The 15,903-nt window shown below is 38.8% G+C and overlaps 1 protein-coding gene across 1 annotated transcript in view; it reads left to right on the top strand.

Moving 5' to 3' along the window:
- LOC144517095 (A-type voltage-gated potassium channel KCND3-like) overlaps positions 1–15,903 on the top strand; it is a 74,529-nt gene that overhangs the window by 50,597 nt on the left and 8,029 nt on the right. The window contains exon 2 of the mRNA XM_078248947.1: positions 9,833–9,995. Within this exon, the coding sequence (XP_078105073.1) occupies positions 9,833–9,995 (163 nt within the window). The remainder of the gene's footprint in view (positions 1–9,832; positions 9,996–15,903) is intronic.

The raw sequence follows: 15,903 nt of genomic DNA, 5'->3' as shown, positions 1-15,903 counted from the left end.
TTGACCTTCTGTGGCAGATTACAGGTCCCTACTCTCTGACTCGCATCGTCATTTCTTTTTTTGTTTTTCCTGCCATTACTTCTCTACCCCATGAGTCGTCTGTGTTGTGTTTATCTTGTATTAATGCAGCTGCAATGGCTGTCTGGCAGTAGTGTGGCAGTGGCACAAGAATAGTATTTTTAAAAGAGAAGCTTGATAATTGAAAATTGAAACTGTAGAAACACCATTGCAAAGTTTCACCCAGAGACCAGAAGACGGTAGATAATGGGATGTCCTTTTGAAGAGTATCATTGCAACCTGTCTTAGAGAAAAGTGGAAGGTTGTTGCTTTAACTATTTCAATTGGCTTAGAAAAGGGTGAATTTAATAAATAACTCATCCCCAACAAGGCACTGAACCCACAGCTGTCCTGTAGTGAATCATGGCCAACAGAACAGGAGCACCTTACCTCCAAACATTCCTAGTTGTGCGTAAGACAAACGCTTTCATACCCAAATAAACTCGCTACTCTTCGCCATAACAAAGAAACATTTGTTACTATGTAATAGACGCCTCAGTTGTTCTCTCAACAACTATTGGATTGATTACCATGACTTGGTATAAATATTGATGACACTCACAGGATGGTGGTGATCCACTGACTTTTCCCTATCATCACCATAAGGCTGACATTTTTAGTTTTTAGTGAAATGTGCCCCCTCAGGACGAATAGAAATAACTTTAATGAAATGTTAAGCTTTTTATTTGTTCAATATTTTGGTTTGTTTGGATCAGCTTCAGTTGTATTTTGTGTTTAATGCTAATAAGCAAATGTAAACATGCTAATATTCTAAACTAAGATGGTGAGCACAGTAAACATCAAACCTGCTAAACATCAGCATGTTGGCTTTGCCACTGTGAGCATGTTAGCTCACATGCTGTTATCAACATTTAACTTAAAGTGCAACTCTGCCTATCTATTGCCGCACAGAGCTGCTAACATGGCTGTAGACTCCCTGTCATGTATTTTAATTGACTGAAGCATGAATAAACAGGGTTCACTACAATTGTAAAACCACTAGGAAAAAGCAGTGCAAGGAAAGTGTAGAAAATATTTTGGCGTTCTGCATGACACAACGTTTTCTCAAGTATCCAGTCTTCATGCTTCTGATTATGGGCAGTGGAGGATAACTAAGTCAACATTGCCAGTGCCACACTTTTGGAGGGTTTTATTATCCATATCGACTCCACACAGCTGGTTTGGGATGGCTCTTAATATGACAAATGATCCATGCAAACACATAAACAGAGACAGAGTTGTTTGAGCTATGTCACACTTACAGGCATTCTGGCTGACAATAGGTTATCCCTCAAAATGCAATTGCTAATGCAAAATACTTGCATATCAAAGCAATTTGTAGGACAGTGGGTTGGCATGTCATATCCAGCTGTCCTTTGATATAATGTCAATTTAATCTGGTTCCTGCACAGTCTGTGCAGAGTTTGTTATTGCTCCAGTGATGGAGCTCAATCACAGAATTACCAGATTGGCCCATTAGGGAGGGAATGGACAGCACTTCCTGCTTTTTAATTGCCACATTTTCATTTCCTTGCACCCAATACAACACAGGAGGCAAGTTCACCAGATCCACCACTAATTATGTCGCATTCCATCACATCATGGTTGAGGACATTTTAGAACCACTGATCAAGAGCTCCACTGGATACACCCCTGGTGACAGAGATTATGGCCAGGAGGAAGAGAAGCAGAGATGAGAAACTAATTGGTTGTGGGTTAAATCCTTGGCTCAAATGATGAATTCTCTTGTCCAACATTAGACTCACCAGATGTCACATATTCTCGTGTTGGAAAGTTCATAGTGAACACAAATTAAAAGGTAGAGTCCACAACAATTTAGCAGTCTGAATACTTGACTGTAGGGACATTTAAGGTGGAAAAGTTTTCTGTGTGTATGCACTAAATACAAGAATGGTAATTGGGAACCAGAGTTCATACTTAAAATGTATATTTTTTTTTGTTTTACGATGATTTACGACGAAAAATGTGTGAGACCGTTAAACAGTGCATTCTTTGCAGTGACACAAAGATGTTTACACTGAAGCCAAATGAAATGATAGCCTTTACACTAATAATACTCTGAGTTTAGTACTCATGCCAAATATGGGCTATCAAGTCCCCAACTATTGAGCCAAGTAATCTGGGTAATTCTTAAGAGGTGGGTGCTGCAGTATGTATTTGAATTGAATGACACAGTACAAAGAAGATCATTAACAATGGGTCTTATTCATCAACAGGGTAAAGAAGGTTTATACAGAAAGGGTTTTCAGTTCCTGATTAATACACTTACTTAGTCTTTGCAAACATTTGGTCGTTTATTACTCAGTATTTCATCATTTTGAAACATTCCAAGCACGCAGGAATGTTAATTATTCAGCCCGGATAAGTCCGTCTGCCATTCACTGCAGTCATATAATACAACACCGTAAATCCTCTGTTCACCAGGAGGAAGAATGTGATATAGAACAAAGCCTAATGCTCGATGCTGTATTTTATAGCTTTGTTTGTAATTGACTCTGGCAATAATTGTTATTGTCCTCATCCACTTAAATGCAAGGTTTGAAATGCAAGATTTAGCAGGCTTAATGTTTTATTGTCTGTTGCATGGCTCAGCACTGATACACAATTGTTTCTGAATGTTCTGCTGCCCCAGCACTTCTCTGAGCTGCAAACGCTGCTACATCTCTGCAGACGAATGAAACACAAAAGACAAATGTGAATTTCCTGTCACATCCTTGGGACACTATGCTTCATTACTTCCGATGATTGCATAGCTGAAATTGTCAATGAAACCTGTCTGACAGCATAGAGAGATACTCCATGAAGAAGCCCAGGCTGCCTTGACAAACAGAAGCAAAGAACTGTGAGCAGGGATTCAGAATAATCATCCATGGTAGGGAGGTGGAATGAAAATAAATGCAGCATTATACTGATTTAAAGTTGTCGGAATATCTTTTGATCATTTTATTAACAGTTGTTAACAGACATTTTTTTGTATACTTATCCAATATATTATTTTTCTGTCAGGTTTTCTCTTATTGTACTTCTGTCGGATTCAGCAAAGCCTGAAAGTAACGGCACAAATTTGCTTTTTACTCCACTATATTTATTTGACCGATATAATTTAGTTAATAGTTAATTTCCAGATTAAGATTTTACATTAAAATATGATAAGCGTATAGAACACAGGACAATGTCAAAAGTTAAACCGGTAGTTTCCAACCTTTTAGCTTTTGACCCCTTAAAAAATGCGTCTATTTGGACCCCTTTGTCCCGTTTCAGATATTGGAGTTGTTAGCCATTTCACCCAAGAGACATTTCTTCTCTCAACTTTTCAAGCTTCTCAACTTCTTTAAATATTTTTTTGTGAAATGTTGGATACTATTTAATTCTGTGTAGCAGATCATTGTTTTTGTTCTTTTCTTCCTGTTAATCATCTCACGACCTCCCTAATTCATTTTACCCTTTACCCTTTAGAGGGGACCGACCCGTTGATTGGGAATGATTGGATTAAAGTCACATAGGCATGCAAAGTTTTTACTTTTGATACTTAAGTATATTACTTTTACTCTTAGTGGAGTGGAGTATGTGTATGTATTGGTACTTTTACTTAAGTAAATGATCTAAGTACTTTTTCCACCACTGGGAATACCACTTGTTCATGAGCAGCTGGCACACATGACATTTGATCATTTATGCAAATGATCAACAACACCCATAAAATGGGTCCCATAAAATGTCAGTCATCCTGTTCCATTTGTGGGCAACATTCATGGTCACCCCAACTATAAAAATGTTCTACTGCAGAGCTAAAAGGCCTGCTGCTGGAAATCAGCAGAAGAAACATAACATATTTAGCAGTGTCAGCAGTCATATTAGGTGGCAGGGAAAAAAATCAGAAAACATATCTACAGCTGTCAGCGCTGTGTCCCCACAGACCCGTACGCTGACAGAGATAAAGACAGAATAGTTTGATATAAAGTGAGATGCCAAAAATGTGTTGCTAAAACAAAACGGTGCACGTCTTAAATAGGAGGCAGGGGATGGATGAGAAATGGTTATATTTATATTCCATGATGTTATACTGTTGGTGCAATTAAGACTTGCATAAAGACCCTGAGGCAACTTCTAAATAGTTGCCATGCTGAAAAAACACTCATGCCATTAAGATCTATAAAAAAAAAAAAAGTAAACTTCAACTTAATTCAAATTAAGGCAATAAGTCAAACAAGTATTTTCCCCTTGGCAGACCTATTTGTACATGACTCGCAGTACAGACCTGATCACCAGATCACCATGTTATATTAAAGGACAATTTGTTTGAAATCTTCAGACCAGCAGAAAAAAACCTAATGGGGAGAAAAAAATTAATCCCCCAGAAGAGGACAGTGGCTGTACTTGGCAGCATAGCTGTATGAATATTAAGCAGGGAGTTGAAAAGGACAATGCTTGCTTGGGAAACCTTCCCTGGGTACATAAAGGATAAGAAGAACAGCCTTTATTCACTGTTTTTATTTTCTGCTTTTGTGCAGCTGTTGGTCTCTCATACATCATGCTTTGGCCAACAATTAACCTCAGATACACCAGCTTTATTCATGCTTTTAAATAAACCCACTGCTGTTAAGGTCATGTTCTAAACTGCCCTCTGTGGCAGGTTAGTTTGCTCTTGATGTTAACTCTCCCTGTTGAGATAGACCAGCCTCTAATTTAAACAGGAGCTCACATAGGTCATGATGGATGGGGCTTTCTTCTCAGTGGCAGCAGGTCACACAAACTAATATCTCACATCCCTCGCAGGGCTGTAGCAAAGGGTTTAGAAATTAGTTAGGTCCAGATTTTTTTTTTCTTTTTATGGAGCTTATTTACTCAATTTTTTTGCTACTTTATACTTCTACCCAGCTACATGTCAGATAGAAATATTGTACTTTTTACTTCACTTCATTTATTTGACACATTTGACACAGTTTTTTGTTATGTTTCAGTGATATGATGCAGTACTATACTACTAATCTACCCAGTAGTAGACAAAGTATCTAAAATTGGTTCCACAAACATTAAAACGCAAATAAAAAATACTATTTGTTTGTAATGAAAACAAAATAATATATGTTCTATAATAATAGAACATTTTGAAAGGAGCCATTCTGCATAATGAGTAGCCTACTTTTACTTTTGATACTTTAAGTACAATGTCCTCTCATTGCCTCTTTGTTTGGGGGATTGTTTGAGTGCCTGGCAAAGTGGATTGACATTCTCCAAAATCTGCACTTGTATCTACAATGGGATTATCCAACACTGATTCTAGTAGCATACTAGCAGAGGCATTCAGATTCAAGGCAGATTATGTAAACATCATGCAAAGAGATCTCCTATTTAACCTGCAGTGTCACACAGCAAATGTGTGTCCGTGACAAAAAGCAATTAGGATTTGGCAGCTTACCAAATATTCAGTAGATTTATATGAATGTGTTATAGTTAATCCTTTAAAGACATGAAAGTGTCTCAGACTTTACATGTGCAAAGCATTCACCTACATTTATCACTGTTTCCTTGTCTATGTTTGTAACTTGGATGAATAAATAACCAATTAAATGAGCTTTTTCAGATCAATTTAACCTTATTTGGGCAAATATATCTTTACACCAGTACAATAAAGGACATTTGGACTAAGCAGGCTCTCTTCAGTCAACAAAATCCATCTGAAAAACAATCCATGAGTAGGTAGAATCATTGATGACTTGAAGCAATAAATCCATCATTTTGTTTGTCAGCTTTGAATCAATTGCACCAGATGGACACAAGAAGCATTTCATTTGATTTTAGAGAAAGTGTAATTGAAGAAGAGTAATGACCTCAAAGTTGGTACAAAGTAAGCTTAAAGTTTTCGCCCTTCACATTATGCCCATAAGTCTTGCCTTGTACTGCAGCCAGCAGCATACTCACGATTCACTTTTGGGGGGATCCAAGAAAAGTTATAGTTCATAATTGGATTTAAAACATTGGAAGCTTAAGATAGGTTTATGCTCGCCGTAGGTGCACGAGCCAAACATCACGTATTTTTGCACGAAGGCTCTGCAAGTTGCTGCAGCGTTTGGAAGTACACCGCCAAATATTTGTCAACTAAGCAGCCACTGCGCGCGCAGGCCTTTTCAGACATGACTGTCAAAAACCGATAAAAGCAAACAACTTGAATTAAAAAGTAAAATAATGAATTATTTTTACTATCAATTTTGTGTCAGGATTTTAGAAAGACAGCCAATTTGATTTTAAATGCTTTAAAAACAGTAGATTTTAAAAATCTACATTTGAGTAAATATTTTGCCAGCCGAATCAAATTGTTTGCAGGATATTCAACTTTGCTTTGTTTTCAAAATACTATATTTGTCACCTTTCTTTACATGGAAAGTATAAAGGCGATTAAGTATTTCCATGAATATTTGTATGAGATATGAGTTTACAGTTCATTACAATTCCTCCTCAGCATTGAGGAGTTGCATGTTTGGTCTATGCCGCTCTTTCGGTAACACTCATTAACTTCTTGCTTCATCATATAATATGTTGTTTGTACGCGCCCTGGCATTTCGGAAATACTGCAAATAACAACGTGTTAAGCATAAATACCTTTTGTAGTAGCTTTCTTGCCACCGTGGAGGCCCGCGCAATGTTATTTACACTTTACAATCCTCAGTCTTTCTGCCATACTCCTGCTTTCACGCCAATGCATTGTGTAATTTATTAATATGTTATGCTCTGTTATGAAGTGCTTCTTAAGAATGGTCACATAGTCCATTAAATCAGCTCTGGGACCCATTTCAGCTGTAGCATCAGCAGCCGGCAGTGACCCTCCATCTTCAATCATAGTGCCTGCTGTGCTGCGTTCTCCACTGCTTCATATGTTATCTGTTGCTCTTATCCAGCTGTTTATTTTTTTCAAGTAGGCCAAAAAAAACATGTGTTGTGTGTTCTGGATTCATCCATAATTAACGCTTTAGAACTATTATTGACCCCACTTATCGTCGCTGCAGCAATAATTCCAATGGTCATTGTGCATTTCAAGTGCCAGCTGGTAGGGCAAATTAAAACATGTTTACACAAAGTTAAGTAATGCTAAAGTCACCGCATGGACTGAACAAAACAACACTAATGTGGTTTGACCATCTAATGCGCTGTACTGCTGTAAATTCATGCACAAGAATATGACACGGCACAGGGTTTAAAGCTGAAATCCATCCTCGTGGCTATGCCTATGACTGCAGCCAGGGGTCTTTATTTTTTTGACATTTTGATCATTTTCTTGGCATTCTGAAACCTTTGTAATTGGAGTTCATATTCAAAACAGTCTCAAGTTGGTTGGACAAGACGTACAGGTGATACATCTTCAAGAATTAAGTAAAAATGACAAATTCCAGTGTAAGTTCTGAACACCTGAGCAGAGTAACACAGCCCAAGCCCACCCCCCAACCCCTCCCCAATGATTAAAAAACTAGTTTTGTCTTTTAGCTGCTCTCATGATAACAGTTTTTAATGTTCTTCATCACAGCTTTAACAACGTTTGACTTGGTTTGACTCTGCCGCTTTTAATTCTACCTCCCATAAACGAAAATCATTCAGCCAGATTGATTGCTTTGGTTTCATTGGGCCTTTTTGATGCAGCACGTCCAATCCAATTCTGTTTTACTATCTATGAGGAGCATGCTGTTACTTCCACGTGTTGTGGAAGCAACAGCAGACTTTCTTTTAATGAATAGCAAAACAAGCAAGTGATTGGAAAGGTAAAACACATGACTGAATAAATCCCCTCACAATTGATATTTCCACCTGCTTAGGCTTCTGTTTCAAACTGTGGCAGATGGAAAAAGCAAAGTAATGACTCCCTGTAGAAGACCATTTACCGGGGAAATAGCCTTACTGCTGTGTTGCCTTGTTGCATCGTTGAACTACTCTTGCAGGCTTTTCTTGAATAATTCATTGTTTACGTAATTTACTCTTTACTGGCCTGTCTCATGGTAGCACCTTTCTGATTTGAAAAGGTTAACAGCTGATGTCCTGTCATTAAGGCAAACCATATATTCACCATATTTGCTTATCTAGGAGATGAGCACCTTCCGGAACTTCAGTGTTTTGTATTATTTATACACAAATATTTATATTTCTCCCTAATTAATCCTAAATTTAAATGAGCGAACGTTTCTAACTCTTGACATTTCATGCTGCAGCTGCCCACTGCTGTGTGAAACTGATTTTTTAGTTTTGTGCAGTTTATTTGACAAAAATCAAATACAGCAGTAAACAAATACAAATATATGAGACATTGTCAGGGATAACACAACAAAGTCCAGAACTTATTTACATGTCTGATGTGAACTAACTCACTGCAAAGGGCAACATGGTTTATATTCCACCGTATCACAGTTGTAATGATGTTTGACACATCACATTGGGTATTACAACAAAGCAGTCAGGAGAATGTCATCTCTCCTCAGCTGACAGACAGTTAGTGGAGCAAACTGTGAAATGATTTGTCTGATTGCCTGGCAGCCAGGAGCAGGACTCAGCAACAATAACAACAAGCCCTGTGGTCAAATCTTCCTTGCTTGTTAATAATCCCTCATATTTCTGACTCTCTGCCTTCTGTGCTTGCAGTTCACATCAGCCTACCTGCTATGAGTTTTCAAACAACATAAGAAATGTTCGCGATATTCCCTTTAAAGGTATTTTTTACTGGATTTAGACCAAATTTTTGCATCATCTGAGCTCTTCTGTCCTTTGTAGAAAAAAGTCATTTTCAAAAGAGGATTTGAGCAACATCACGTTCTTCCCTCTCGTACGTTATTCAGGCAGAGCAGAAGGCTGGGTTTGTGATTATCCCCCAGCTCTTCAATTTGTGGGTAGTAAACAGGAGGTAATCCCGGATTATGGCGCTTTTCAGCATAGAGAGTGAGAGCTTTGGGCCAAAAAAAAAAAAACGTCTGAAAAGTGGAAAACCAGCCCCCACGTCTGGACAGAGAGCGGCCCTGAATAGACACAGTGGTCAACAGTGCATGGGGCTTACCTGTTAAGAGTCGCGTGTCAAGAACGCAGTGGAGAGAAAACTCAGAGGAGCCAAAGAGGCCAGAGAAAAATGTAAGTGTTAATGTTGATTCCGCAGCCCTCAATGACAAGTGGAGTGTCTCATAAGTGGGAATTTCACATTTATCTAATGTAATATAGGTTGGATGTTTGGCAAAAACACATTCAAATAAAATCAGTAAATATAGTGCTCTAAAATAGGGAGTGCTTTCAGACACAGCCAAAGTGAGATCAGGGAGCTACTTCTGACTACTTTCTAAATAAACTAATTTGTCATCACGTTCTTACAGATTACAAAGCACCTAATTAATTGAGCAATAGCAGCTTTGATGCTTTGATACATGATGGCAATTAATTTGTCCCTTCTGATACATGTGGACCCTGTGGTGTTTTTTATCTTCCACTACACTCATATGCAACCAGAACCCCTGTCTGGACTTGGAATGGGGGCTTCCGCCGCTCTTTTGATTCTTTATTTTTGGACCTTTCTGATGAGTGGCAGGCAGCATTAAAAGCAATGCTTTGTCTACAGTAGCAGGCCCCAAAATTTCAAAGTGTATTCAAATACTCTATCCTCTCCAAAGGTATTTTTTCATGCACAAAATGCCTAACAAACAGGTGGATGGAAACATACCTACTGTATCCTAAGTCAACACCATCTATTTCAGCATTTTGTCTAACCTTTTCTCATCCGTCTCATTTCTAGGTATGGAGATATGGTGCCAAAGACAATCGCTGGGAAGATCTTCGGCTCCATCTGCTCCCTGAGCGGCGTGCTGGTGATTGCTCTGCCTGTCCCTGTTATTGTCTCCAACTTCAGTCGCATCTACCACCAGAACCAAAGAGCAGACAAACGTCGCGCTCAGAAGGTAAAAGTCTTTCTTTCATCCCATCTGCTCCAACAGGGAGATTCAAGAGTTGTGTGTTTGTGTTGAGGCGTGTGCACATACATATTACCGGACCATTAGGAGTGCACGCTTTTTTAAAAGGCCAAAGTACCACAGGATTATTAGCTGTTATTACATTAATGAGAATAAATGAGAGGTTATAAGTGTTGAGTAAAATGCTGGGTGGGTGGATCCTAATGGTTATGCTTGAGAAACCTCTTGATTGTCTATATATATATATATATATTCAGATCATTAAAATGATGACAGAGGGTTAAAAGATACGTTTCTTTTTTTTAATCAAAAGCACAGATGACATTTTACAAACTAAACTAAAGGTGATGGTGAAAAGGACTGACCCTAATTAGGAATTGTACGTCGGCATTGCAAATCGCTGTCCTTTACTTACATCATCCCATACTTTTCAAAACTATCGCACAAAAAAAATGTTTTGCCCTTCAGACTCACATTATTCAACGTCCTTCTGCACATGCACACTCCCTATCTATCTTTCTTTCTCTCACACACACACACACACACACACACACACACACACACACACACACACACACACACACATACAAATTCAAGTACAAACTTTTAGCTATCCACTCACTACAGTCACCCAGTGGGCTTGACCTTTCTGCCGGGCTAGATAAGAGTGCTATTAGGTTAGAGAGCAGCTGCTGATAGCTAATTGAGGAGGGAAAAGTCTGGTTTGAATCCATAGTGATATAAGAATCCTAGGTGGCTGCTTTCCTTATTAATATATTGCTTTGAGTCAGCAGAGGTTTTTTTTTCAGTTCAAACACAATGGAGTGAACTCATTTGCACCTTCATGTGGTCTAGTTTGGCTTAATTTGACCAGTAAGCAATAAAGTAGTTGGGGAGGAGGGCTCTCACCATTTTTCTCTCGTAGATGGGTTAGATGTGGTTAGATGTTTTGTATCCAGTAACTTCTAACGCACATCGAGAGAGAGCCGCCACTCTCTTAGATTAAACTGTAAAAAAAAGAAAAGAAAGAAAAAGCAAAGCTGATCAAAGACAAACAAAGATTATGTTACTGTATTACCTAATTCTCGCCTAAAATGTTTTCAGAAACATATCTTTAGTTCACTGTTTGGCAGTAATACAGGAGTTTGTGCACAGGAAGTGGGCGCCATACAGTTTTCTGTATGATGAAAACAGACAAGCTCACATTACGTCACCAACCAGGGGGAGCGTTTATTGGTGTGGTGTGGCGCAGTGCATTCTGGTAGTTGTAGGTTTTCTACCTTTTGAGCAAAAGCGAACGCCACAGCCTTTTTTCTCTGTTTTCTGGTCATGTAGCACAAATTCCTACTGCATAGACAGACCAGTTTTATGAGAAGGCCATCTTCCCAGCAGTGAAATACTTCTTTAATATAAAATATTGATTACAGTTGCTATAAATGCTGAAATTCAAAGTTCATTCTTGAACTCGGAAACAACCGGTAGAGCAACAGTAACAATTTTAACATCTATGATTGAAAGCTGCAGAACAGTTACTGAATGGACCTTGTTCTGAGATGGTTTTCTCAACTGCTGTTTCCAAAGCTGCCAATTAGCTTTGAACCCAAGTACTAGAATTGTTTTAGCATTCATTGTTAAGATAGATAGAATAGAGCTTTTTCAGTAAACTATATATACATAACGGTAGAACTTATTTTTTAACCCAAAGGAATTGTATTCATGCAGGAAAAATATATTACATTTAAGCAGTTAAAACTACAGAAAGGTGCATCTTTGTTCTCTAGATTCTTTGTAATCTTCTCACAGAGTGAGACTGCTTTGCCAGCCCAGGAAGGTACAACACATTGTACGTTGTTTTTGAATTGGAGAGCTCAGCGTGCAGGAGCCGATTTGCTGGATTGGTCTAATTGTCTGTTCTTACCTTGTATTTATGCCAACAACTGTAAAAGGTACGCAAGTACACAAGTCACCAACACATTTACTGTGCACCTGTGAGCTATTTTTATTAATGCACAGAAAACTCCTATCATAGCCATATGTGCCCCTTGTTTTCTCCTATCGTATAAGTTTGAGAACAGAAAAAGAAGGAAGAAAAGGAGAAAAGATTTGTTATAAACTCTGCTCATCATTTCCCCTTCTTGTATTAGTCCATCTCGCCTGACCTTCCCTTTCTCTCTAGGTCTTATTCATCTTCATTCTTCTCTACCAACAGGCTGCTCCTGGCTCCCATTACAATTATGTAGTCATCTGGGGATTTTACTTTACAAAAAGGTCTTCTCATGTACCCATTGTAGCTTCACAGTCAGAAAAAAATAGAGAATCTAAATTGGATTTAATGATAGTCGTTCGACTAACTGTATAGTGTGTGTGTGTGTGTGTGTGTGTGTGTGTGTGTGTGTGTGTGTGTGTGTGTGTGTGTGTGTGTGGGGCTCAGTGTAGAATGCAGTGTCTCCTCTTTGTGTTCAGCCACCCACAGATGGCATAACTTGCGGGAGAAACAACCCCTGATACGAATGTGATAAGTTGAAAAAGAAAACTAGCTAGAAGAAGAAGAAGACCGGTTTCTTTTTTATTTCTGCTCAAAAAAAGCGGTGAGTATTAGAGTGTCGCTGAGTGGCAATAAATGGACTGAGGTCACACCGGTAATGGGACAGCAAAGTCAAGTGGAGCCGCACTGAGAGATGGCAGGTGGTCGAGGGAAAAAAAAGGCCGAAGACGTGAGGGCAAAAGAACATGACAGGAGCAAAAGAGTAAAAAGAGAAGGAGGTCTGATATGAGGGAATAGGGAAAGGAGACAAAGAGAACACAAAGCAGAAGGTCTGAAAGAGAAAGGCTGATGGGAGTAAAGGTGGTGAACATGTCGTGCCTTTTTCCCTGTACTGCTGCAGTCTGGCTGTCTGACTGTCGGTGGTAATGTTGGAGCATATTGGCTTCATTTACTTGGTCAACCAAGACCATAGAAATATCAAAAAAAATTGAAAAAAAACAAGATTCCACGATCACAGGGCTTTGAACAGAGTGTTCAGGAGGCCCATTATGCCTGTCTCTGAACAGACACAATTTTAGAGTAATTTTCCCTTTCTCCAGCCATGAAATACTTCCTCATCACCCTCAATTGTTGTCCAGAAACTTAAAAAAAAAACACGTCAATGACACACAGTTGCACTTGGTGACATGTTTCCACTATGAGCATGGGCACTTTATTTTTAGTCAATCCCATAGAGACCATTCGCCTGCCGTGAGTACTTGCTAGAGCAACACATTTACAGTATATTAATCCACAGCTAAAAATAGTCCCCAACAAATGCACTTCATTCCTGCTAGGTAACAATTACCCAGCTGTTTCACGAAATTATTTCACCTTTTTGTCAGCCATTTTAAAAGGAAAACGTCATCAGATTTACGCATAAAGGTCAGTTTACTCATCTACTCAACCAGTGGAGAAAGTTAAATAATGTAATTTGGCTCTGGGGGGAGTTTTCTCAAGTCTCAGAAAATAGTGATGTCATCAGGGTTATGCAGGGAGACTACAAGTTTATAACAATAATCCTGCGTTTTAAAGAAGAGGAAAATTACCATGCAGGAAGGATCTAAGTTAAAGATGCTAATGGGTACGTAATGGGAAATGTATGAGCCAGCGTCTTTGAAGCTTCGCCCATACTCCTTTAAATCTTGACTTGAGACTTGATGACATAGGCGCCGATTTATGTTTTCCTTCGTGGGTGCTCAAAGGTGCACAGCCTTTAAAAAAAACAAAAGTAGTCACAAATTGTTTGCATTTCAGAACCTTAGGAAATGGACAGCGGCCAACACGAACACAAACATGCCTATTAACTCGATAATAAAGCCATAAAGGAGGCTTTCAACTCAGGACAGCGCCACTTCTCACAAATACAGATAGGATTGGAGATGAAAAGTTGAACTGACACGTAACCGTGATCAGCTTCGTGGACTGATAGCGACATAACCAATCACACTATGACAGACGCTCCACTTAGCACCAACTGCAATGTTTAATTTTAAATGAATGTAGCCTACTGGCAGTCTGGCACACGTGGGTGCTCAGTATTTTTCGTTGGTGCTCGAGCTCCGGAGCCTGGATGAAAGGAACCTGGACTTTACTTGGCATTAGATCAACAAGTCCTCCAAACCAGGAACAAGGGTTGTTCCTAAACTCTAATACGACCCACAGAAGCGTTTCATAAATTAGCGTCCCTAGCGGTGGTAGGAAATTTGACCCACAGGAGCGTTTTCCGTCGTCGCGGTTTTAAACACATTGTTAACGTTGTGAAACGATCAGTTTGGTTAGGTTTAGGCAAACCTACTTAGTTTAGTTCAGAAAAAGATTGTGGTTTGGGTTAAAATCAGTACATTACTTCACTTCTGTGAGTATGGACATGACTAATAACTAGTAATTATGCATGTCACGTAGAACGTGACGTAGTTCCATTTGTTCCGTAAAGTTAAAATAACTCACTCTCTGTTTACTTTTATTTTTAAACAGGACACAAACTCCAGTGTCCTGGGTGAAAGTCCTGTTTGTTTGACCATCAACCACCCCAATCTGCCACCTTACCAACAGAGTTTGGCGCCGTTATACTTTGTCACCTTACTTCCTGCTTTGCTTCCATCATAATTACATACGGCCATTAGAGGGCTTTGCCTAACAATAAAATGTAAATATGGGTCATAATTGCTGCTTGTACGAACAACCTATGGGGTTGTTTTTCTGGGGAGGACAGTCTTCATTAGACTTGTAACTTAAAACTTGTGCTCACACCTCTGGACTCCAAACAAATGCAGAATTTCATCAGCTGAGAGTAAAGATTCCTTAGACAACCATTTGGGCTCAATGGACCATCAGAGAAGACAAAATACTTTCTTTCCTCATGTCAAGTCAAGCTTTTGATCAATAAGAAAAGCAGACCGCGCTCAACAGCACTTTCCCTTTCAAATTTATTCACGCTTTAGCTGAAGCTACGTAGAAAGAAGTAGTCAACGGTTGTCTTTTTTTTTTTTCTCTCTTCCTCTCCATTTCACATACTGTGCACGTACATACACAATCATTATTATTACATCTCAGTCTCCAGCATTCCTCACACCTTCACAGGTATATACAGTCTGACAGATCATTTCTGAAGTATCCAAACTAATTGCATTACTTTTGATTTGCTTCTGATATTGCTCTCCCTGTCTCCTGTTTCTGAAATGCATTTATCGGGGAGATAGAGAGAGCAGGCCAAGGTTAAAGAAATATCACACCATACATGTCCAGAAGCACTTGAGGCAGAGGTATATCGTAGAGTTGTCCCAATATCCTCTTCATTTCATTGTAGACAAAGAGGAGCTGGCAAACAGGCTTTGAAATTGAACACATTTTTTAATTAGCAGACAGGTGCATTGTTGTATGGGCAGAATCCATTGGTTGAGTTTGCTTCATTTTTCAGTTATATTTTTCCAAGTTTTAGCGTTGTTGTTTTTTAATTGTGTTTTTCTGATAGTTTATGGTTTAGGTTAAATCTTCATTATCCTATTTTGAAAGAATCAAACTGAAATGATTTAGACTGTGGACTCAAAGAGGCTCTCTTTTTTTATTGTTTATTTGGACCCTCATTAGTTCCACAAAATGGTTGTTTCCCTTCCTGGAGTTGATAGTAATAAACAGAAATTTAGAATAACACGGTATCAATGAAACAAGAAAAGGCAGAAATCTTAAATCACATCTAATTACATCTATGTGAGATTAATCGTATTTTGTTTCAGTGAGTTTATGAAGGAAAAATCAGCTTTTGTTCTGATTCTGTACTATATCTGGCCAAAAGTATGTGGACACCCCCCTCCTACAGCTCACAATTACTTTCATGATCAATTAATCTGATTGACGAATATTCAATTAGTT

Source organism: Sander vitreus, chromosome 4 (assembly GCF_031162955.1).
Source record: "Sander vitreus isolate 19-12246 chromosome 4, sanVit1, whole genome shotgun sequence".
In the NCBI taxonomy this organism is placed as follows: domain Eukaryota; kingdom Metazoa; phylum Chordata; class Actinopteri; order Perciformes; family Percidae; genus Sander; species Sander vitreus.
Note: the sequence above shows the minus strand (reverse complement) of the source record. Positions and strands in the feature narration are given on the sequence as shown.